Source organism: Chelon labrosus (assembly GCF_963514085.1).
Source record: "Chelon labrosus genome assembly, chromosome: 12".
NCBI lineage: Eukaryota > Metazoa > Chordata > Actinopteri > Mugiliformes > Mugilidae > Chelon > Chelon labrosus.
The window spans coordinates 10,210,004-10,235,511 of NC_140345.1; the positions used below are offsets into that span (position 1 = coordinate 10,210,004).

Consider the following 25,508-nt stretch of genomic DNA (forward strand, 5'->3'; position numbering starts at 1 on the left):
GAAATTTAACAGCTGAACCACTAACTTTCACTTTATATCGGCAACAAAGACAAAATACTTCAGAACATAAATAGCTGGCTGTAAGCAGGCAGCGGGAAAGGGCTACAGCCCAGAAGTGTTACGTTAGGTGCAGCCTTGATTCAAGTAAATGCTGTTTGTATCTGTCAAATTATGGAACACCACAGTAATTACATCATGTTGATAGAATACTAACATGACAAATGAAGCTACCAAAACAAAACAGGTGTACCTCTTCAGGCAGATAGAGTGTGTTCCTACAGTGAAACTCAGTAGCAATGGCACATATTTAAGCATGTTACAGGACATACACCAGTCAGCCATAACATTATGGCCACTTTCCTAATATTGTGCAGGCCTCCCTTGTGCCTCCAAAACTCATCAGAGAGCGGACATGGGCCTTCTGAGGGTGTCCTGTGATGTCTGACAACAAGATGTTGTTAGTGGGGGCCTTTGGGTCCTATAGGTTGAGGGGAGGGGCCTCTCTGGATCATCCCACAGATACTTGATCAGTCTGGGATCTAGTGAATTTGGAGGCCAGGTCAACACCTTGTGCTGTTTGTCATGTTTTTTGAGAGTGTACTGTTTTTGTGTGTGTGTCTGTGTCAGGCTGCATCCTGCTGGGGATGTCTGCTGCCATCAAAGAGTGTCATTGCTATGGGGTGGGGGTGCCTGGTCTGGTCTAGGTGGGTGGTACATGTCTAAGTGACATCCACATGAAAGTCAGGTCCAAAAGTGTCCCATCAGAATATTGAATTGTCACAAGATGGTCAATGACAGGAGGAATAAATAACATTTTGTGGCTGAGTGGTGTATGCATGCCTTTTGTTTTTAAGCCTTTTGTTGGGACAAGTTTTACAACATTCATGAATTGGAGTGTATCATTTTAAAATAACATGCAAGTAAGGTGATGAGGCATGTGATTGTTTCCACATTCATTCATTCATTCATTCATTCATCTTCTGTACCCGCTTATTCCTGTTAAGGGTCGCGGGAGTGTGATTGTTTCCACAGTAGAATTGAATTCATCAATATGTTATCAAATCATCAAGAGTTAAAAGTTGTGGAATAGTTCATAAATCACATGCACATGAGGTCAGAGTTATACATTTCCGTGGTGCTTAAGTTTCTAAGAGGGTTTTGATAAATGATTGCCATTAGGTGCAAATGTGTCAAGATAAATCTCATCAAAAGAAAACAAGAAGACAAAGGAAGAGAGCGATGGTGCTCACATGCAACAAAGGTTTATTTAAATGAAGAATGTTTTAAAACCCAGGGATATAAACTCTTACCTGTATCTGTAGATGCCTTGCTGCCTCCAGAGCCGAAGTCAACTGGGGACAGTGGGTATAAGAACAGGTTATCAAAACTGTAAAACTAATACAAGAGATATAACCACGTTGGTGTCTTACCTGTTTCAGTTGAGGAGCCGAGGCCTGGCTCACTGTGCGACCTCACGAGCCGTAGGAAACCTTCACTGTCTCTTCTCAAGTTCTCTCCATCTTTTTCACTTTTCCCAGCCCTTCGCCGAAGGTAGAGCGGTTGGCGTGGAAAGGGTGGCCCGTTAGCCTGCTCACTTGTAGCTGAAGAGGACGAAGTCAGTGGAGTGGAAGAGGGCGGGACAGCTCCTTGGCTCAGGGGCGTGGAGGGGCGAACTCGAATCTCTGGAACTGGGGATTGCTGAGGAGAGGTGGAGCTCCCTATTGCTTCCAGCTGGGAACAGCTACTAGCTAGCGTGCCCTGGCGACGCAGTACCGGAGACCTGGGTGACATAGCAGGAGAGTATAAAGTAATACTTAAGCTCTTAAATTCAAGTAGTTTAACTGTAATCACTTATCATACTGCAGTACAACCTGCAGTACAACCTGGTTCCATGTGTTTCTACTCGCCTGTAAGTGGTGGTGGCCGTGCTGGGTGAGGAGCAGGAGTTGGACCTCTCTCCTCTGAGGAATCGCCTAGCTCTTGGCCCTCCTGCCAGGGGACTCTCTGGGGTCTGAGAGTGTGGGCCACGTAAGCTGATGTACTCTCCTCCGTCTCCTCCCTCTCCCCCCTCACCAGTGGTCCTATTACCCCTCTCACTCTGGTTCCTCACTCCAACCTCCATCAGACAGGAGTCCTCAGACGGAGAGGAATCGTCAGGGATGTCCACGATCTCTGACATTAACAGTGATCCACTGTCCATGGACACTGATAAAAGAAGGTGATCATTTAATTCACTTAACTAATTGCTCAGATGTTTTTATTTAATATCATGTTGAATTACAGATGCAATTGATGCAATTCCTGATTTTGGTACAGTGCCCATCCATATCCTCATATTTCTTACAAATACAAGTGACTCTGTAATGTAACATGCAATGTTTCTGCACCTTCTCCACTGAAGGCAGTAGAAGTTCCTCTCTCTCCAGATAGCTCGGTGCCGTGGGTGTCAAACACTGTTGCCTTGACAGTCACAAGAGACAAGGATCAGCATGGTCACCAGGTACATCATACATAACACACACGGAGACATGCACACACATGCTCACCTGGCTGGCGGCTCTTTGTCCCATCACGGCTTCATAAGGAGGGGGGCAGTCAGTGGGGTAGAGAGGAACAGGGCTCTCCATGGAGCCATTATAGGTGATGCTGATACAAAAATAACAGTCAGTTGGACAGTATGCAGTATATTAATATATCTATTATTGCAAATGAATTGCTACCTTATGCTAATAATGATAAATGCGTGTTCGGTACCTCTGGGCATCTGTCTCAGAGCTGCAGGTGTACTCAGGAGGATAGTAGGGCGGTGGAGGGATGGGTGGAACAAACTCCTCAAAGTCCATAATGTTGGTCAGGAAGGCATCCTGGGGAGTGGTGCATTCTGGGTTAACTGAACGAGAGCGATGTGGAGCCAGCTAGGCGGGAACAGTGGAAGGCACATCAAGATCACATGAATATGAATTCTTTTAAAACCTATACTCTAATCTCCTAAAGTAGCAGTATGGCAGATTTGCAGGGTATGTGTCACTGTAAAAGAAAAAGAAAAATGCAGCCGGTTAAATGTAAAATGTGCTGTGTCTGTGCTCACCAGGTGCACAAGGTCCAGGGAGAATATGTGGATACTGCAGGTCACAGTGGAAAGCGTACAAATGATGGTTGAGAGAATGCTGAGACCACATGCGCTGAACAAAAGGTCCTGCAGAGAAATATGCATTCAGAAAAATCCAACTCATAAGCTCCACATGGCTGTTTTTGGCATATTAGGCGTCATTTTTATTTTCAAACTGGATTTCCACTATAGACGAGAGATGTTCTACTTACCTTCAGCTGATGTCTGACTGAATGGCAGTCACTATTCAGGTAGAGGACCAGGGTCTCCTCCTCTGTGATGGAGCAGGCGTGATTGGGCGCACAACACAAACACAGAGAACCGTCCACCTACACACACATTAATGTTCATTGTTGTGAATCCGCACACTAAAAAACATACACTGCCTGGCCAAAAAAAGGTCACACACTAATATTATGTTGGACCGCCTTTAGCTTTGATTACAGCACGCATTCACTGTGACATTGTTCAGATAAGCTTCTGCAATGTCACCATTCATTTTTCACCAAGATCTTGTATTGATGATGGGAGAGTCTGACCACTGAGCAAAGCCTTCTACAGCACATCCCAAAGATTCAAGGTTAAGGTCTGGATTCTGTGGTGGCCAATCCATGTGTGAAAATGATGTCTCATGCTCCCTGAACCACTCTTTCACAATTTGAGCCCCATGAATCCTGTCATTGTCCTCTTGGAATATGCCCGTGCCATCAGGGAAGAAAAAAATCCATTGATAGAATAACCTGGTCATTCAGTATATTCAGGTAGTCAGCTGACCTCATTCTTTGGACACATAATGTTGCTGAACCGAGACCTGAGCAACTACGGCAACCCCAGATCATAGCACTAGTAGGCACTAGGCATGATGGGTGCATCACTTCATCTGCCTCTCTTCTTATCCTGATGCACCCATCACTCTGGAACAGGGTAAATCTGGACTCATCAGACCACATGACCTTCTTCCATTGCTCCAGAGTCCAATCTTTATGCTCCCTAGCAAACTGAAGCCTTTTTTTTCCAGTTAGCCTCACTGATTAATGGTTTTCTTAAGGCTACACAGCTGTTCAGTCCCTTGAGTTCCCTTCACATTGTACGTGTGGAAATGTTCTTACTTTCACTATTAAACATAGTCCTGAGTTCTACTGTTGTTTTTCTTCAATTTGTTTTCACCATTTAAGTGATCACTGATCACGATCAATCAGGATTTTTTTCCGACCACATTTCTTCCTCAAAGACTATGGTTCCCCACTATCCTTCCAGTTTTTAATAATGCGTTGGACAGTTCTTAACTCAATTTTAATAGTTTCTTCAATCTCCTTAGATGTTTTCTCTGCTTGATGCATGCCAATGATTTGACCCTTCTCAAACAGACTAACATCTTTTCCATGACCATTGGATGTGTCTTTAGACATGGTTGTTTAAGAAATGAGAAGCTACTCATTGCATCAGTTGGGGTTAAATAACTTGTTGCCAGCTGAAAGATAATCACCCATGCAGTAATTATCCAATAGGAGGCTCGTACCTATTAGCTTAGTGAAATCCAGGTGGCAGCTTTTTTTTTTTTTGGCCAAGTAGTGTATTTTCAGATATTCCTGGCACTTCCTCTATGCATCTGGCTCGAAGGACATTTCAGCATGAGGCAGAAAACAACACTTGCATAATTCCGCATACCTGGCAGGTGAGCATAGACTTGACCATCTGTGCATTCTGACATGAGAGCATAGAGCCGGCCAGGCTGAGGATCACACACACTGCTGACAGCAGCATGAACAGTGACACCTGTGAATGGACACAGAGACGATGTTTTGACTTAGAGCAAGGTGTTAAAGCTATCAAGGCTTACAGTGAGAGGTTGTGCTGTTTAGAATATTTTCAATCAGAGAGAAGGAAATAATCAATGAAAGTCTTGTTCAGTTCGAGGACGGACAGAAATCCTGCACATTTTTCAGCCAACGTGGATGGAAAGTCCTCTGAAAAAAAAAAAGGTCAAAATCCAACTATGCTTTTTAAAATAAACATACTTACAACCAGCGTCAGAGGTCTCCTCCATGAGATTATTCCAACTATCCCTGATGCCACTACCTGGAGACAGAGAGCAAATGCACCATAAAACACCCCCTCTGTATCTTTGTTGTTATATTCCTTATTTTTTTTTTTCAGTCAGATTTGTACTTACAAAGAAGCCGGCCCAGAATGGACAGGACTGCCTCACTCGGGCGGAGGAGGTGAAGGCCATGCTGGTGAAAGAGAAGGCCAGGACCATGGCTCCCAGGCCAAGGTGGCACAAACCCAGGTACAGGAGTAAACGTGCCCCACCGGGCCCCCGGCCTGACATCCCCCTGCGGCTGTCTGACCAACCGCGAGACCCAGAGGCTGAAGCCACGCTGCTGGAGTCTGAAGGTGAAGGCATGTTTGCTTTGTCTGCGTGTGGAGGAAGCTAGGAGAGGTTTTCAGGCTTTCGCTTGGTTCGCAGAACAAGTTGTGTGGGCAGAAGCACAGGAGAGCAGAAGAGGCAGAGACATAAAAGCTGGCTTCAGAGCTCCACTCTGTCACTATTATGCACCACACTCTGCACTGGCAGGTGCAATAGGTCCTGCGCAATGTCCCATGGTGCGCACTGTAGTCCAGTCAGTGACTATAAGAACTTCGTCAGCAGAAAGTTGAGAATTGAGCAGCCACTACACAGTCACAGCCACCGTACTCACCTCATTTGACGTTTCAGTCATGTTACTAACAGTGCTTTAACAAAAACAGTGTCTCTTTCACCCCATGCGTTCACAGACCACCATGGCTTACTGAGTACAGTGTGTGCCGTTCACCTGCTCGGCCATTCTCTGATTAAAACACAAGCACACGCGGGATTGTATTTCTTTCTTTAAATCTTCACATTATTGCCATACTCATTAGCTTTTTGGTGCTTCCTCCTCTCCGTCTTCTGTCTTCCACCCATCACTCCTCTCGCCCGTGGCATTGCGGTAACTGGAGACCCGAGCAGGCCGCAAAATCTAAAGCATCCCAAAGAGAGCAGCTGATCGCTCGCTGTTTCACCCCCAGCAGAGTTGACATGTGGTGGTCAGCCCGCGTGTCCATTCAGGAGGAACGACATCCGAACATGTGTGCTCTCCTCCCGGCGACCTTTAGGTCCTCATCCTGTCAGAGGAAAAAGAAAAAACGGCGTGGGGATCAAAGCGCCAAGATCACATCGGTCCGTTCGGGAAGCGGGACTAATTACCTCGACATGAACAGGAAATAAATATCTTTCATCGATTTTCAAACTGCACCAAAAATAGCAGCCAGGCTGGGACGAATATTTCTTCGCTCGGTTCTATCTTTGACAACTCCACCTCGGGGGTTTTAAGGTGGTCCACACGCACCAACCCCCCCCGCCCTCCCGCACTTCTTCTCCTCCGCCGCCGCCGCTTCTTTCCTCCCTGCAGTCACGCGGGCATCCCGTTCAGCCCGTGTGTTGGTGCATGTGTGTGTGTATCCCGGACGTTTACCTCACTGCCTCCCACCAGACATCACATGGACACAACAACATAGCCCACAGCCAGCCCGTGTCCGCGCTAACACACTTAAATCCATCAAAGTTTATCTTCAATTCTTCTCTTTTTTTTTTTTTTGCCCCTCCCCTCTGCTGCCTCCTCTCCTCCTCTGTTCCTCGGCAGAGCTCTGACACGGCGAGAGGAATGTATCGTGTTTGCAAACCTGCCCAGCGTGATGACAAGGCACGCAGAACGTGCAGGCAACTCGGAGATGCGGCAGAGCGCGCGCACACGGCCGTGGTGCTGATGCTGGGAAGGAGGGGTGGTTGCCTAGCGACGGAGTCATGCTGCTGCAGAAGTGAGAAGAGAAACTCTGCGAGCAGCTGTAGTGGAGGGATGGTTGTCAAAAAGAGGGTGGTAGGGGTTCCGTGTAGTGAGGGTAGGGGTAGGCCGAGGGTTCCCCTGAGTCGTATGACTTTTTTTAATTGAATTATATGAATTATTTGAGGTATTTAAGAAAATATTTTATATTGAAAACAGCAATGACTTAAAGGGTGAAGGCTAAAGTCAATACAATACATTTTAATCATTTTCACTTGTGTACCTAATGAATTGGCAAGTGTGTGTTTATATATATTTCCTGAAATAGTACTACTGTCATTTCTGTGTATTGTGTAAGCACAGCAGCTATATTTAGTGTCTGGATTCTCTGGGTTGTTTGTCCTGATGTTTTTTTCTGAAAATAGAAAGCACTTACAGATTGTACAGATTGTAAAGCCATCTGACGCAAGTTTCTGATTACGGGCAATATGAGGAGAATTGATGAAGCTAGTCCAAACATCCAAGCTGTTTTATTACAAACACAAACACCATGTGGAGCGGCACACTGGCGAGGTTAGCATTGATGCCTCACAGCGAGAAGGTCCCGGGTTCGAATCCATAGGCCGACTGGGCCTTTCTGTGTGGAGTTAGCATGTTCTCCCTGTGTCTGCGTGGGTTCTCTCCGGGTACTCCGGCTTCCTCCCACCGTCCAAAGACATGCCCGTTAGGTTAATTGATTCTAAATTGGCCGTAGGTGTGAGTGTGAGTGTGAATGGTTGTCTCTCTCTCTGTGTTAGCCCTGCGATAGACTGGCAACCTGTCCAGGGTGTACCCCGCCTCTCGCCCGATGACAGCTGGGATAGGCTCCAGCAGACCCCGCGACCCTTAACAGGAACAAGCGGTTACAGAAGATGAATGACTGAATGAATGAATGAATGAAACACCATGTGGAGTTTTCCATTTCTTTATTCATTAAGCGTCACGTCTGTAAACTACATATAAAGTCTGTGGCAGATCTAAGGAGACAAAGGCTGTGAAAGAAATTCGAAAGAAAGGAGATACTGGAAATTCAGTGTGTCTGTGCAGGAGAAAAGAACTGTCATCTGATGAACGCCTGCTTTCGTCAGAGTCATTTTGAATGATCTGACGGTTGCGTCAACAGTGAGACCATCATGTCGCTAATGTGTGGCAGATTTACCAGGCACTACAGAAAAAAAAGAAAAAAAAAGAGGCAAAAACGTCTAAATCAATTCAAAACGAGAGACGTGCGAGCATTGCTGGCTCCCACATCCTGTCCATTCACTTGCTTTGCCCATCATTTTTTCCATCTCTCCACTCATCCTCTCATATTGCACTTATCTCTGTTCCTTATCATCCACATTCTCAATCCATCCATCTATTAAAACAAGGCTTGTTTACCACAGTGTTTTTTGTTTTTTTCTTTCTTTCAGATTCAGCTCCAGGCAGCCGTCATCAGCTTGCTTCATTCATTAATGACAAGAGCAACGCTGTTATCTTCTCACAGGATGAAACCAAGCTATGAGCCCTTTAACAATTAATGGCATCTGTTCCTGTTGAATGCATTATGGTGCTGAGTAATATCTACTCAGTTCTCAAGGGATTGAACTGACATAAACATTTAAAGCTTTATGTTCAGTCTTTGACATCTCTGCTGTATATTTATAACAGCGAAAAATGTGGGGAAATGAAAAGTGTCTCTTATGTCATAGCAAGAATGGGAAATAAAAAAATGATAATACCGCTATCAATCAGATTTAATCATTTATAATTCAATCATTATAGCATGTTCCCCTGGTATTTAAACCATCAAACATAAACTTTTAGGAGCCCCTTTTATTTTAAATGAAATGTGAAGTGTAATGACAATCCCTTGGGACCAAGCCTGCGACCAGGAGCCGACTGTGTGCCCTTTATGTGAGTGAATCAAAACATTTTACGAACACTTCCTCTGCCACTGAGCGCATATGAGCTGCTCCTCTATGTGCTGAAACATATGAAACTAAAAACACAGATGGTTCTCTAAAGGCATTAGGCAGAGCCGTTGTAGGAATGATAATGTGGTTACAAGCCGAGAGAAAGAGCGTGCGGAAATAGAAATGAACAAAGTGGTGGTGGGAACCAGTTTTTGAAATGCTATCAGGGCTATTCAAGAGTCCACTTCACCGACTCATCACAGCAGATGCAACAGAAAATATACTCCGTCTGAAATACAGGCACTATCTCAAAAGATTCATAAATTATTTCTGGGCATTTTACAATTCTTGAGGAGCAACAGTTGAAAATTATAAAGGGGATATAGTATAAAAACTGACTTTTAGCACCTGTATGTTTGTGACATTTGGGCCCACCAGATGGAGACAGAAAACTTTTCTGTAGTTACATGAATGTGTTCAGTCGTCTTCTGTTGGTATGTGTTTTCCTCCGCGTGCGAGCTGACGTCACTCCTAGAGAAGAACACACTTGGAGGATTTTTTCTCCGTGCTGCTGGTGATTTTCACCTCTCGACCTGTGGGGCCCTGTCACACGAGGAAGAATTAATGATGTGTATTCATATTCATAAAGAATGAAATGCTTTAGTTAGGTAACTTCTGTTCTGACTTACTGGCTTCTTGCCGGACTTTTGTAGTATGTCTCGGGCCAGTGCCAGAAAAGACTTTGGCAGGATATCAGGATTAAAACACACACACACAGAGAAAGAAAAATAACAGTAGCAAATGAGGCTCGTAGCATTTTTTTTTTTTTAAGCATGTTTAAATACAAACACGAAAAAACAAGTTGAACAGGTAACGCTCAGTGGGGTGTGAAGCCACAGTGAGCTTTGTTATGGCTCACCTCCTCGACGTTAATGCTGGACTTTGCACTGGTCTCAAAGAACCTGATACCATGATCCTTTGCCAGCTGTCAACAACACATGGAAATCAGGATATGAGTTATAATAACTTCCTGATTCTTATCTAAAGCAAATTTAAAGCTGGTACATCAAAAACATCATTAAGGCCTTGCACAGAAATGACTCTTACATTGATATGACTGGAATATAGTCATTTTTTTTTTTCTCATGGTAAATCCTTTGACTATTCTCTGAATGATCTCTACTGTTTTAACTACTGTTAATATACACATGTGCTTCTGCTGCTTCAAAATGATACAATTCGCTCTTGTTGGGATCATCTCACCTTTTCTCCTGTCTCCTTGGAAACTTTCCGCTTCGCCTCAATGTCACACTTATTTCCTAGTAACATCCGACTGACCCCAGCTGATGCATTCTAGGAAAGAGGGAATGCAATGAATTGATCAGAAAGAGTCTAGGGCTGCTCATCAAGTCTGAACTGAGCAGGCAGACTGATGCACTTTAGAGACAACAGCAGCAGCAGCAGTCTGGAGGAGAGAGATCTCCATATTTAAGATAAGACAATAACTTATTTATCCCACAGAGGGGGGAGCCACACCAGCTTCATTCGGTAAAATATATTACTTTTTGTGCATCTTGCTTTGAAACGCACCCAAACCCTGCTGAAATGCATTACTAGTTGGACTTTATGTTTGTATACCTTCTACCTATGGTCACTCAGTTCCAGACTTACTTTCTGGGTTGTCGTAACATTTTTTTTTAGACATTAAAGTGTGATTATTTAAAGCTGAGCCTATAAAATTGCTAACTTTGCTTTAAATCTCGTGACTTTTATGTGACTGAACGCTTTCCTATTTATCTTCGTCCGCCTCACTTCTTTGATGCTCTTCATCCAGTTCTGAATGTTTTCGAAGGACTTCTCGTCTGTGATGTCGTACACCAGGATGATGCCCTGACACACGGAGAGGAGAGAGAGTCAGAGGAGACACGGTTTATTCAAAGGTTCAGAGCGAGCACAAAGAGGCAGCGACGTCAGCCTGATTATCCAGGCTGCTTGTCCTCTAGGCGTCCTGTGCTCACCATGGCTCCTCTGTAGTAGGCCGTCGTAATGGTCTTGAACCTCTCCTGCCCTGCTGTGTCCCTGCACAGAGGACACACATTCAAAGTCAGAAATGTGCTCTGATGCATGTATCTCTTCCAAGGTCTTTAAAACACAACTAGCCCTAGAATGCAGGATGTAGTGCATTTGGACAGTGCAATGGTATAGCTGCTTTGACAGAACTCCTATAGTATTTCTGTGCTGGCCGTGTGCAAATAAACTCTGTCAAGAAGTCCTGATTTGGAGAACAAGAGGGAGGTTCCTCTTTCCTGTCAGGAAAATGAGCCAGAACCAGTCATCGGGCAGGGAAGATAACGCAATGAATCAGTGTTATCTGCTTCTCTAAATCAAAAAACAAAGCACGAAACAGACAAACCGTCTTACCAGACTTGTAGTTTCACTTTCTTTCCATCCACTTCGATGGTTTTTACTTTAAAGTCGATGCCTGAGAGACAAGAGGAAAGGAAGGAGAAGAGGGACAGAGAATGAGTTAAATGCCTCGGTCAGAAAGTACATTTACTCAAGTATCATTTTGATACTTTATGCTTCCTCTACACTGCTGCTCCACAAAATTAAGTGACAGCTTCGGTTACATTTAATTAAACTGGTTTTCGACCCTTGCAATGAGGGCGGGTGCATAGCTTTACAAGATCCATATTTTCCCCATCCAAACTTGTGACATGGTTTAATTTCATTAAATGTTCAAACGGTCCATTATCTCACCACTAATCAGTGACTAGATGAAGAGTACAAAAAGTGATCTGTAAATAAGAACATTATTTTTTTTCCTCCTCTCCCATTAACCATCTCCCGGCCCTTCATTTTTATCTGCTGCCCCTGTTTAGACATTAACAGGCTGCTTACACATAGATCTTTTATAATTAATAATTGAATAATTCTATGAACAATAATACAAACCAAACCAGACCATTACTTTAATTTAAACAGGACTTTATTTGCAAGACTTTTTTTTGTAATAGAGGTTTTTTTTCATTGTCATGTTTGTACTTAATACTTCACACTAAAAACTCCCACATTACACAAGATTTAGGTCACCCTCATTTCGATAGAGACTGGTCATAGTCATTCCTACAGTGAATGTGACCCCTCAGTGCACTCTCATCCCCAAACAGACATAAAGGGGCAGACACACAGGGCCCGCACAGTGCACTGTCTGTGGGTTTTGTTTTTTCCTGCTGGATGGACAAGCTGACAGACAGACAGACAGGCAGACAGATAGATAGACAGACAGACAGACAGCGAGGGGGCAGAGGCGGGGGCTGTCCTGTGCAAAACTGTGCATGCCAGAAAGCCAGCCATTCTTCTGGGAACGTAGAGATGGTTAAAGAGATAGGAATGAGGGTGGGTGGACCTTGTGAGAGCCAAGTGAGAGGAATGAGATCTGAGGGAGAGATGGGGGAGAGGGTTCAGAGAGAAAACAGCACACTAAAATTCAACAAGGAGTTAAAAAAAAAAAAAAAAAGTTAAAAAAGAGAATACAAGAAAAGGACAGAGAGAGAGTACCGACTAGTTGAGACATGAACCGTGTGAGAGAAACCAGTTTGTACAGCGGGTGGCATCAAATAGAGGAAGAGTGGATCAAACATTGCCCTAAAGTTTCATAGAGGCCAATCATAAGCTGGCGCAGAAATGTCGCAGGCTTCAATTCAAACATTGAACGTACCGATGGTTGAAATGTACGTGGAGTTGAAATTGTCCTCAGCAAAGCGGATGATCAGACATGTCTTGCCCACTCCGCTGTCTCCGATGAGTAACAGTTTGAAAAGGAAATCATACTTTTTCGCCATGGCTGGAGCTGTTCCTCAAGCGCAGGGGAAAGTTGCGGCTGTCTCTTTAAGTTTTTATATGAGATCCTGAACGCTTAAGACTTTGATTTCTTCTCTCGTGATTAAAAACAGCCAGTCTTCTTAAAAAAGTTGCCCCATGTAACGAGTGGATCCTCTTTTCCCTTTTTTTTTCTCCTTTCAGATTTGTCACCGGTAAATTCCGATCCCCCTCAACGCCACTAGTGTTTAGCTAAAGAAACAAACTCCATCCAAAGTTGAACCATCGATCTCCAATCAGTCTTCACAAGCAGATCTATCAAAGGTCCATTTTGCTGCTCTCCGTTAATCGGTATCATTCGTTTACAAACATACCGGAGTGGCTACGTGTTTTTTTTTTTTTTTACAGCCTGTAAAAAAAACTTGCCGACGGCCCGGATCCCACAGCGGCTGAAAGGCTACGTATTGTGGGAGTGCTTCATGGGAGTGAACGGCTGGGACCTGCAGCTACTCAGCATGGACACTAGGTGGCACCATTTAATCAGAAAACTAATAACATTCATATCCTCCTGACTACCAGTAGTTCAAATTTGTCCTCTGTGGAGAACCCACCCTAACCTGAGTATACACCACCCACTGCATACTACTGAATCAGCTCCTTTTGTTATCTACAGAGGACATTTAGAGCCTTTCAGTGATAACAAATGCGAAGGGGTGGGGCTTTGGTACCTTTCTCTTTTTCTTAAAGGAAAATGTCGTCCATCAGTTATATGATATCTTAAAAAAAAACAACAAAAAAACAACAACAAAAAAAAACAGTATTCTAATTACCTTGCATTGATTGGGGATTTATTTTTATTTTTTTTTTATTTTTTTTTTAAAAACTGTGATTGGACAATATTTTTTCCTGGTAGTCAGGAGGATATGGTTGAAGTTGGTTCATAAATAAATATAAAATATAAAAATAACATTACAGCTTTTTAAATTTACGGTTATTAAGATTATTTAGTGTTACTTCCCCTATGGAATAATAATAATTAAACACAAATATGTGTGCTGCTGCAAAAGAAAAACACGTAAAAAAAAAAAAATGTTACAGGGATAAGTTAAGTAATCTAAACGTTCGCAGGAGAGAGGTCTCCGCATTTAACCGGAAGCGCATTGCTGCCACGCCAGAGAAAAACGTGGAACTCACGTTTAGACGCGTTAATTTGCTATCACCTAATAACGCGATAACTTTCTGTCACGTTAAACGTGATAAATTTTACGTTTAAACGTGACAACCTGCTATCACGTTATTACACGATAACTCGCTATCACACTTAACTTCTGTCAAGTTGAAGGGATGAAGTCTGAAACCACTGAGCCTGCTATGACATTGTCTGAACCAAGCAACAGATAACTTAAATGTATGACTTTATAATGGGTTCACAAAAGAATAGGAGGTATTTTATTTCAAGTGTGCGTTTGTGTAGTTTTCATTTACCAATACCAAATCATTTTATTTCTTTAACATCAGGTTTTCTTTCCTATAGCCTACTTATACCCTAAGGAATCTCAACAGTGTGTTGTCCGTGTATTGGGCCACCTTTGCCCAAGACCAACTTATCCACCAATATAAGTTATCACGTTATAACCTGAAACTTATTACGTTTAACGTGACACTTATCCTTTTTTTCCCCCCGTACAAAACAGCTTCACATAGCCTACACAATGCAGAATAATTTCACTAAGCCCACAGCACAGTGTGAATGGTGGCGGCTACAGTTTGATAACATGCTAAATAATATGGGTAGTTTTTCAAAAGGTATCAAAACCAATGCAAATCATTTGCAAATTGTGGGCTATATATGACTTTGTTTTCACTAGTGTACCCAATGAAATGTCAGACAGGTGTTTTTAGGTACGTGACAGACCAAAAAAAAAAAAAAAAAAAAAAAAAAGTTGTTTTTTGTTAAATAGAGCATTTTATCTGATGTATACAAAGAGATGTGACGAGAGGTGACGCCTATACTGCATCCCTGGTTGGTTCAGATCATAAATAGAATTTATGTGTTAAAAAAAAAAACAGCTGTAACTACAGTCAAACTAATGTAAAGTCTCTGTAGAATGTTAATAAGTTATTTTTTGTAATAATCTCCAATTAAAAAAAAGAGTAAAACGCTACAAATATATGTTTACTTAACTCATTTCTCGTCATTGTTTTTATTTTAATGAAGTGGTGGTTAAACACCAGTTTTCCTCTTCCCCCTAGTCAGCCAACAGTTTCCGGTGTATGATCAGTTTCCGGTGAGAGTCCAAACACGCAGACATGCCTGTAAGTACTGAGACCGTTTTTATAGTTGCCTCCAGTCGCAAAGAATAGATATTTAGCGCGATTATATCATGATACAGCTTAACATTGTGTTCATTTTACGATGGAGTCAAAAGTTTGATGATTGTAACGTAAATTTAAAAACGTGGACAAACGCAATATGGCGTAACACGTGCTCCAGAAAGCAGCCCACGCGGTTCTCCTGGCAGTTTATAGTATATTTTACTACTGGAGTATTTAAATATCAATATTAGCATTTTCTGCATTTCATATAAGCACCTAGAATTAAACTAGTTAAACTCGCATCGTGGTTTAACATCAGAACAGTAAGATTTATGAGAAGTAGCTGCGGTGGTGATCTCCTTTCGAATCCAACTTGATCTCGACCTTTGCCTTTCTGTAACCCTGCAGTAAAAAAAACCTTTGACTACAACACATTTATTATTATACTGCAATCATTAGAACACCGTCTTGATCGTTTTTCTTTTTTTCTTTTTTTTTTTTAAACATGAATTTAGATCAGCATTCAGCTAAACTGTTTAACCTGGTGTGTTTTCAGCTTGCCAAGGATCTGCTGCACCCCAGCCCCGAGGAGGAGAGGAAGAGCCATAAGAAAAAGCGTCTTGTACAGAGTCCTAATTCTTATTTTATGGATGTCAAATGTCCAGGTCAGTTTCATTAAGATAATCCTTTAATTAACTACACCATGGGACAAACCCTCTCATTTATATGATCTGATAATTTAGGTAACTGTGCCAAGAGGAAAAGAAGTGTAAAGTACAATTGTGTCAACTAATGTGCTTCATTACAAATTTTAAATTGAAGTGGTACCTTTTCCCTCCTGGACTTATTAATACTGCAAGGCGAGTACTTCATCAACTTAACCCCTTGACGCCTAGTGTCGCGAATTCGCAACGCACTGTTTCCGCTCAGACTGCAGCCGAAATAACGCATGTAATACTCCAACGTCGGTTTGTGCACATTCAAAAAATTCCTAGGAACCTTTTGCAAGCACTAGTAGGACCGGTTGGAGTGGTAAGCAAAAACACAAATAATTAATTTATTTATATAATTAAAAAATCAATTCAGGCATTAAGGGGTTAAGTTTAGTCCTAGATTATATTGCCCTTATTTTAAGTCATTTATTTCATTTGCCTTTATGTGTTGCCCTTTCATTGTTCCCGTGGTGATCGGGGTGTCAAATAAGGCATACAGTGACACTTGCGGTTGTCTGTGAAACGAGTGTCAACTTGTGACTCCTGTATCCAAACGGCTGCAAGGACAGACCAGTAATAAAGCGCACATGTGATTATGTAATTGGTGTTTGGCAGTTGGTGGTGGTGTGTGTGTGTAGCTGTGTCCCGGTTGTCACTTCAAATGTTTTGTGTGCGTGTTGCAGGTTGCTACAAGATCACCACCGTGTTCAGCCACGCTCAGACCGTAGTGCTGTGCGTCGGCTGCTCCACGGTCCTCTGCCAGCCGACGGGAGGGAAAGCTCGCCTGACAGAAGGTACGTGAATACCAACACTGCAGTTCATCTGCATGTAGCGTTACGCATCCACGTGTCTTTATACACGTGGACGCATATTGTAGATTGTGCTATTTATAGCAATAGGTTTCTACAGTTTTTTTTGTTAAAGAAGGTTATTAAGATTTATTAATTTATGGTTTGTTTATATACAGTTACTTGATAAACAGTCTACCCAAATGGTTTGTTACACAGAACCATCTGGGAAATCAGGTTTGCAAAAGGGCAGGTGCTTTCACTTGGCAGGTGATTGGATGAACCATCTGTCTATCACGAGATAAAGCTGCTACAGCCTGAGGAGCTTTTTTAATGCTAATCAGTATAGTTAGATGTAGACATGATTCAGGTCGCCTTTGTAAGAGAAATTAGCAGCTTTTTGCTGTGTTCATCATAGTTGTTAGACCTAAAACCCACACAGCTGCCAGTAGCTCCGCATGATACTGATTGGTTGAACTGCGGTGTCTGCACATGGTGTATAATTGCTACCAAAATTGGAAGAGTTTACATTTCCATATCGTACAAAATTGACTCATTTTTGTTCATATCTTTGATAGATGTTTTCACTTTCACATTGAAGTGTGGTCTTTGTAAGTGTTGAAAGTTTTTAGACACAACTGAATTGATCAGATAATTCTTTATGGATGCCACAGTGTTTAACTGAGGAGTAGAGTTGATGTGATAAAAAGCAATATTTAATTACTTATTTAGAAAATGTACTTATTTAACATTATTCATATTATGACACTTTTTCTATCATTATTCTATTGTCCTTAGCACTCCCACTGCTGACGCTCAAAGACATTGTCCAATTTTTCTCCTTTCACTAATATCTATTTTTCTGAAAACTGCAATACTTCAGTTGGAATTTTCATTATTCAGGATATGCATGATGTCCGTATTGTTTATTTTACTTCAACCACTTCTACTTTCTTATATATTTTCTTATTTTTTTTATCCAACTCTTGCCGCTGCAACATCAAAATGTTTCCCTCAGGGACCAATCAAGTTTTTTCTCATGTGGGGTTAACCAGATTACCATGAACTGCCACAAAGAAAACCTGAATTTCAGACGTCTACATAAATTTTTTCCCCATTGCCCGTTCCAGATTAAAACAGCCGTGACAGCTGGTACAGAGAGGGAAAAACAAATGTATTCATAAAAATATTGGAGCCGTAGATGGCCCAAGGCTAATGCTCAGAAACTAATATTTTGTCGTGATGTGTTGGGTGGGTGGCGGCAGGAAGCAGAACTTGACTCTACAACACAACTCCTACTCATTTGCCTTTGTGTTGCCCTTTCATTGTGTCCTTCATGAACAGGGTGTCTACTAAGGCATACAGTGACTCTTGTGGTTGTGAGCAGAATTCATCATCACTGATGCGTTTATTCACAATGGACCGCAAGCACATATAAGACCTGTGCCTTTTCATGCACATTTCTTTAGACCAGTGAATGTCGCATCCGGCCCGGCAGAATAAATATCAAATGGAACAAACGGCCTCTGAAAAGTAGCTTGTGCCTTCAATCAAAAAGATTACGATAAACTCGTTGCTCTCGATTATAACATTTCTTTTTTTTTTTTTGTTTCACATGCTCATTTTGTCTGTAGAAGTTCTTCACAAATCTCTTTGCTTATGTACGTGGCCTGACATACATGTCTTCAGTGTGTCATATTCTTGGGGGCAAGCCAAAAAAAATGACAGCCTCCCAAATGTGAAGCCTAAAATATCGTGGCTGTACAGGTAATATGAGTCTGTTAACGGCAACAAAGGCTAAAAAGTATTTGGAAGGAAAATTTATATAATAATTAATAATAACATTACTTGGGAAACAGTATTTTATTTTACAATAGCATCTGGCCTTCACAGTGTCTGCCGCGAAAAATTCTGGCCTTTGGACATATGTAGTTAATGGTAATAGTTTCAAGAGAATCAGTTTGATCTGAAAAGAAAAATAATCTCTTCACCAGTCAGAGTGCTCTGAACAAAGGCTGATACTCTCCATATAGTGTGTTTGAATTGGTTTGAGCTTCAGGTCAAGGTTTGTTTCTAGTGACGCTCTCGCCGTCCCACCCACTATGTCCTGTGCTCTGCTGCCGTGGTAACCAAGGGCTTCTGAATGTGCCCTGCTTTGAGTTACTAGGGAGGCAGCTGCAACCCTTGACACATAAACCACACTTGTTTGGAAGTGATTCAGTCTCTCAAAGTACAGATGGCAATATGAGTTCTAGTGTACTCTTATCCCCTTGTCAGTGAGTCAGTTTATACAGCGTCCCTGCTACATTGACTGGCTTTGTGCTTCTGATCCCCAATGAAGAGTATTAATGTCTACTTAAAACTGACACAAAGCCAATAATACACAGATCTTATTGAAGCTTTAAATAATTGAAAAGTTTCTCCTTAACCTCAGAAATATTTTATGGAAGCTGCTTTTAGCTGCGTGTAGTTCTTCAGTCAATCAAGTGTTGATTCTGTTTGGTTGTTTTAGAGCCTGTAGTAGAACTGGGGCAATGTGTAGGCTGATGTCAGCAGATGTATGGGTATATATCATGGATGATGGGTAACAAGACATTGCACTATGTGAACGCCAAAGCAGATTTGTGGTCATCTGTAAAGAATCACTGTTCCTGTTTGTCCACTAGAGAGCACTGGCTAGTTATTTTTTCAACTAAGATACTGCCCTTTTTGCAAATAAGAAAAAGTAGGTGATGTTCTCTCATTTGCTGGGTTCATCAGGTACACTGGTGAAAATGAATGCATTCTAACATAACACCTGCACTAAATCTCAGCTTATTAAAGCTTAGGGTATTCAGCATTTGTTTAAAATTTCAGAGTGGAGGTTTTGGTTTGTAGTAATATTGACTTGTCTTGTACCAACACACATTTCTATTATTTTGAAACCCACATTTTAATCAGTGAGTCTTGAAGATAATATTTAGTGCAGGGCCGTTCTATAATACATTTGTTTTCACTGGTGTACCTAATAAACAGGCAAGAGAGTGTATATCAATATCCATTATAAGTCATTATCTATTGTTTTGGACTGATGGTTGCAGAAAACAAGATCTCTCCCAGGGTTTGAAAATAACTGTTAATTGCAGTCGTAGCTATTGTTGAATCAATACCTAAAACTTGAGAGATGTTTTATTCATCTTACCCCCAAATTGAACTGCAGTCCTTTTCTCTCTCTCCACCCAGGATGCTCATTCAGGAGGAAACAGCACTAGTTTGAACAGACATGTTTGGACACACTTGAGGTGGGAGACTAAGAACTTGACGGACATCAAGCGACACTGCCACAGAACTGAGGATGACGAAATGGAAATACGAATCACGTCATGAGGGGTCATCTATGGAATATGCAGAGAAATTTATGGCCTTGTTAAGACCCTACCTACACCTTAAATCCATGAGTTCTTCTAAAAAAATAAACTTGGGGGTTTTTGATGAAATAATCTTGCATGTTTCTCATCCAGTTTCTTTCTCTTTGTATTTCTAGAAGGCTCTTTGGTGTCATCTAGACATCTGTTTTAAAACTTTGGATGGTAAAGATCTTTTTTTTTAATCATGTGTTTGCGTTACTCTTCATTGATTAAGCACACATTTACAGGAAGGGGAGGGTCAAAGATTAAACTCTGCTGCACAGCATTGATTTCCTGCTCTTTGTAAACACTTGACCAGCTCCAGGAACAGGAGACACACTGTGGCTGAAAATACAAATTACATCTAAGAAAGTTTTTTTTTTTTTTTTTTTTTAAACCCATGTAATAACAGCACTCTGCATAATTGAGTATTGATTGATGTATACAGTATATCTGTAGTAAATACCATGGTGAAGTCATTATAGTAAATAAGGTGGTCAGTGACGTCACCAGTGTTGGATCTGAAGCCAGTGATCAGGTCGGTGCAGGGGCCGCTCTCAGGCTGAATGAAGATCAATTTGGGGAAAATCCTTGTTAGCCCCGTCTCTTAACACAAACACAGAAGGATGCGACACTAAATTACCTTTTAATGATAAATTTAGTTGAGACTCTGCATGCCCTGCAAAGTTCCTGTGGCAACCGTGCAAGATGAATTCTTGAGAAGCTGCAGGAAATTTCTTTTGAGGAGAGAATAGCATGAGGGAATCAGAATTTATGACAGATCTGTGATTTAGAGTTATTCACAAATTTGTTGAGGTTTGTGGACATGTCAGCTGTTTGCTGCATCTATGTGACAGCGCTGAGTTGTACGCTGAAAAAAGAAATCGCAAGAGGGAGTGATTCAGAGATAATTGACCTGTTGCTATGGTTGCTTTTTCTTTCTTGTATGTTGAACTTTGCTTACCAATAAAACTATCTTAAATAAATTATGAAATATGATTCTGGTGTGCCTTCTGGTTTTTGAATGACTAAAACACAAACATACCAGGTCTTTCACATCCATTAAATGGCTATATTAATTTCTATAGACATATTCAACATTCACGATCATTGCCCCCAAAAAAGGTCACTAATATTTTGTTGGACCGCATTTAGCTTTGATTACAGCACACATTCACTGTGGCATTGTTTCGATAAGCTTCTACAATGTCACCAGATTTATTTCCATCCACTGTTACATTTATTTTTCACCATGATCTTGTATTGATGATGGGAGAGTCTGACCACTGCACAAAGCCTTCTCCAGCACATCCCAAAGATTCTCAATGGGGTTAAGGTCTGGACTCTGTGGTGGCCAATCCATGGGTGAAAATGATGTCTCATGCTCCCTGAACCACTCTTTCACAATTTGAGCCCCATGAATCCTGGCATTGTCAACTTGGAATATGCCCATGCCATCAGGGAAGAAAAAAATCCATTGATGGAATAACCAGGTCATTCAGTATATTCAGGTAGTCAGCTGACCTCATTCTTTGGACACATAATGTTGCTGAACCTAGACCTGACCAACTGCAGCAACCCCAGATCATAGCACTGCCCCCACAGGCTTGTACAGTAGGCACTAGTCATGATGGGTGCATCACTTCATCTGCCTCTCTTCTTACCCTGATGCCCCCATCGCTCTGGAACAGGGTAAATCTGGACTCATCAGACCACGACCTTCTTCCATTGCTCCAGAGTACAATCTTTATGCTCCCTTGCAAATTGAAGCTTTTTTTCCAGTTAGCCTCACTGATTAGTGGTTTTCTTAAGGCTACACAGCTGTTCAGTCCCAATCCCTTGAGTTCCCTTCACATTGAACATGTGGAAATGTTCTTACTTTCACTATTAAACATAGTCCTGAGTTCTACTATTGTTTTTCTTCGATCTGATTTCATCAAACATTTAAGTGATCGCTCATTACATCAGTTGGGGTTCAATAACTTGTTGCCAGCTGAAAGATAATCACCCATGAAGTAATTATCTAATAAGAGGCTCATACCTATTTGCTTAGTTAAATCCATGTGGCAACTTTTTTTTTTTTTTTTTTTTTTTTTTTTGGGCCAGGCAGTGTATTTTGAAATACAATACAGCATTGTCAGTAATTTTATTTTATTTTTTTTCTAATTCAATTGCTCTTTACCAAAGTTGGCTGAAGATTTACAGAATAACTGAAAATCCTACAGTGATCTGCCACAACATTATGATACAATACAATAACACTGGTTTAAAGAAGAGTAAGGAACCGATGCCAAGGATCACTGATGTACATGGGGAACAAAGGTGGAACTGGACCACAGAGCAGTTGAAGATGGTGGTCTGGTCTGATGTATCATGTATTATTTTTGGTGTGTGCGTTACATACATAATATCACATCGTAACGAGACCAGTGTTATTCACTTCACAGGTTGGTGGTTTTAATGTGGCTGAATCCAGCTGCGATGAAAATGAGTTGGAAGTCCACCTGCACAAGCACAGTAACGATGAGCTTATTGCTTTGTTGCTATGCTGTAAGCAGCTAATGTTAGAATCTCTGAAGCTGACCAGCGGACATGTGGCTGTCTTAAGGTCAGTGACTGTTCTGATGTGTGTCTGCTCAGTGTAATTATAGTGGTGGAGCTGACCCGGGGTCTGAACTCTACAGAGATGTGGTGTCAGACGGTGCTGTTGAAGACCTTGTCAAGACTCAGACAGCACATCGTCCAGGACACAGGTGTGAAAATTAACGCTATAGAAGATGTGATTGTTACTGTATGGCCATGTACGAACATCTCAACCAGACATGTCAAACACGAAATCTGATTTAACACCTTATGTCGATGACACTTAGAAACCATTAAGTTTGGCGGTGTCAAAAAACTACTAAACACTAATAATTGTCTGTGTTTTTTTTTGGTTTTTTTTGCTTCTGTATATGGTTGTGTACGACACACCTTGAAAAATAAGAGCTTGTCCTTGTTGCCAATTACCGTATCCTCCAGGCTGAGGGCCTGTTAGGTACGGGGCCCACACGGAGCAGTGGAACAAGAGCAGGCAGGGCAGCGTCTCAGGGACACCTGAGAACAGTTCTGAGAGAAAGGGGACCGACCCCACAAAGAGGCTCAGACAGAAAAGAGCAGTGAGCAGGTCCCTCCTGAAAATGAACAGACACCTGACATCTGTACACAGCTGCAGGGAAGAAAAGACAGAGGGAGGGTACACTTTGTTAATACAGTGAAATACTGCCAAGCCAAGGATTATGAAAGGTGGTGGTTGTGAATGTGAACTGTATAGTATAAAGTATAAAGTTGTATGAAGGGGGTGCTAAAGTGCAATGATTCATCCTCTTTGAGGATGTGCATGAAGCTGATAGACAAACATTATGAAGAATAACATAGAGACTAACATAGAAAATAATAGAGACTGTGTGGAGGTCTAGTTTCCCATAGATTCACTGTCAACCGACACCACAAACTCTATCCTATTTGTATCCTATTCCTGAAACACCCGTAGAGATACCTGAAGAACTGATAGTGAAGGGCAGAAATATCATTCAGAGACATGGCAGTTTTACAGTATTGATCTGAGAATTTTGCATTTTCTTCACAGTATTAAATCTGGAAAAATGACAGCAGTAGAACAAAAAAGAGACGGGTGTTGAAAAAGAAGCAAACTGAAAAACTGGGCAGAAACTGCACGAGAGTACAGGAAAGGTGTGGGTGTGTGTGTATCACACTGCTGATCAAGGTTATCAGAGAATAGAGCCATGCTACAAAGGGAAGACAGGATGACTGGGCCCTCCAACGCAGTGCAGTGATAAAACCATCCTGGTGAGACGGAGTTCATCCGTACACATATGGGCCTCTCTTTGTTGGAGATTCTACTTGCCAAGGACAGAGTCATTACGCATCATTAGTATCCAGTGCACAATTAACAGACCTAAACACTGATGAGCAGGGTCTGGCTGACCCCATGTGTCTCCAAGGCAACAACCTCCAGCAGGGCAGAGCCAGCGTCTGGGCCACTTGTCTGCACCCCCCTGGGAGTCCGCAGTGACAAGCCGTGTCCTGTCGCACACTGACACAGAGCACAGCGCACAGGGCAGATGGCATCTCTGGTACACAGGACAACAACACTCGGTGGTTATGTCAAACACACTGAAGCCACAAGAAAATGTTTTATTAGTCTGAGAACCGTCGGCAGATACAACTTGAGGATGTACACCAGGGACACATCAGCTGATATAAAACTTTAATACTCTTGTACTATTCATCTAGATAGTCTTCCTACTCACTCTTCTGCTGCCTGCATGTCATACACACGTCCAATGATAGCTGGCGCTTATTCCGGCTGTCACTGGGTGAAAGATGGGTTACCGTTACACCCGGGACAGGTCACCAGTCTGTGATGGGGCTAACACAGAAAGACAAACAACCATTCACTCTCACACCCGGACATACGGCCAATTTAAAATCAACCAATTAACCTAACAAGCAAGTCTTTGGATTGTGGGAAAACCCAGACAGGCACACTCTTATTAATTCCCAGTGTGCCCGACTCTCAATTATCCTCATACTTAATACGCCTTTATCTGTGGTGAACAGCATCTTTACCACAACAGAAAATTTCAGTGACTGCACTACAATTGCAACTGACACACGAAACATATTTTAGCTGGACAGAGTTTAAATCGTCAACAAAAAAAAAAAGATATAAATATGATGAAATGTGAGTGTAAGAATGTTTCCCTGATGGGTTACATCACTGAATTTATAGAGGTCAAGTGTGTGTCTGCTCTGCTGGCGCATCTCTCAACATCTCTCAGAGCACTGGCCTCTGAGCCTGAACCTGAGCCAGGAAGACACACACTGCACACACCTCTGCAGGAGCGAGGGTCACTGTGATGGATGTTATACCAGAATGGCCGTGAGCATTAAAGGCCTGGTGACCTGGTAGGAACAATCAGTCATGTCAGTTTGTCAGAGCTTCACATTAATCATTCCCGTGTCTGCGATCATTTGCTGCATTAATTATTCTGAACACGTAGCTTAAATTGGGCATCAAGCAGTGTGAATTTCTTTCCTGCCGCTGAATGTGAAAAACATTTAGGAAGGTTGACGAGTTACTGAGAGGGATCTGAGGTTGTCAAACTGTACCCTCTTCTGGTCACACCCTGCTAACTGCAACTCCACACTCTTACTACATAACAAGGGGAAAAAAGGGAGAAGAGGAAAAAAAAAAGGAGGACTGTTTCTCCTGTGGATCTTATATTTATAAGCAGGAACATTCTTGTTAAGATCGTGAAGCAACGCAGTGTGTTGAGAGAGAGAGTGACAGAGAAAGAGAAATTACTTGGAGGAAGAAAAACAGGGAAACGAGGAACCGTGTAAACACAGGCTGTTCCAGTCACTGAGAATATTTGAGCACACTGCTTGTGTTGGCTAATTGCAGGCTAGCTCCTAATGGAGGAGACAGATAATGTGTTATGGCTGTTGTAAATAGTTTACACGAGGGAGAGGCTCGGAAAATGTAAATATATAATCACAAGCCAGATGCCGCTCTGTATTTTTGGTTAGCCAAGTTATTACCGAGAACATTTACACAGACACGTCAATTGA

General features: G+C 42.0%; 2 protein-coding genes and 1 long non-coding RNA gene across 4 annotated transcripts; 2 read left to right on the forward strand and 1 right to left on the reverse strand.

The window, feature by feature from the left end:
* Nucleotides 1-968: 968 nt before the first annotated feature.
* On the reverse strand, nucleotides 969-13,313 carry rab13 (RAB13, member RAS oncogene family). 2 transcript variants are annotated; one of them, XM_084557293.1, is made up of 16 exons: nucleotides 12,568-13,313; nucleotides 11,268-11,328; nucleotides 10,865-10,925; nucleotides 10,659-10,736; nucleotides 10,110-10,199; nucleotides 9,766-9,831; nucleotides 9,536-9,586; nucleotides 5,132-5,188; nucleotides 4,778-4,885; nucleotides 3,322-3,438; nucleotides 3,089-3,196; nucleotides 2,755-2,915; nucleotides 2,547-2,646; nucleotides 2,388-2,460; nucleotides 1,908-2,205; nucleotides 969-1,780 (listed from the first exon to the last, which is right to left on the reverse strand). In XM_084557293.1, the coding sequence occupies exons 1-16, from the start codon at nucleotides 12,689-12,691 to the stop codon at nucleotides 1,396-1,398; spliced, it is 1,938 nt and encodes a 645-aa protein (XP_084413419.1). In that variant the 5' UTR covers nucleotides 12,692-13,313; the 3' UTR covers nucleotides 969-1,395. The 2 variants fall into 2 exon arrangements, with proteins under 2 accessions (XP_084413419.1, XP_084413420.1); XM_084557294.1 differs by lacking the exons at nucleotides 969-1,780; nucleotides 1,908-2,205; nucleotides 2,388-2,460; ... (4 more) ...; nucleotides 4,778-4,885; nucleotides 5,132-5,188 and adding an exon at nucleotides 7,861-9,449 and having other exon boundaries at nucleotides 12,568-13,225.
* On the forward strand, nucleotides 2,082-8,487 carry LOC311497138. The gene is made up of 4 exons (XR_014699374.1): nucleotides 2,082-2,218; nucleotides 2,402-2,500; nucleotides 5,267-5,506; nucleotides 8,364-8,487. It is a non-coding gene; the product is annotated as an uncharacterized lncRNA (long non-coding RNA).
* Nucleotides 13,314-14,931: 1,618 nt separating the features above from the next.
* rps27.2 (ribosomal protein S27 isoform 2) lies at nucleotides 14,932-20,870 on the forward strand. Its single transcript, XM_084557606.1, has 4 exons — nucleotides 14,932-14,984; nucleotides 15,541-15,649; nucleotides 16,381-16,491; nucleotides 19,708-20,870. The coding sequence occupies exons 1-4, from the start codon at nucleotides 14,979-14,981 to the stop codon at nucleotides 19,734-19,736; spliced, it is 255 nt and encodes an 84-aa protein (XP_084413732.1). The 5' UTR covers nucleotides 14,932-14,978; the 3' UTR covers nucleotides 19,737-20,870.
* Nucleotides 20,871-25,508: the final 4,638 nt, after the last annotated feature.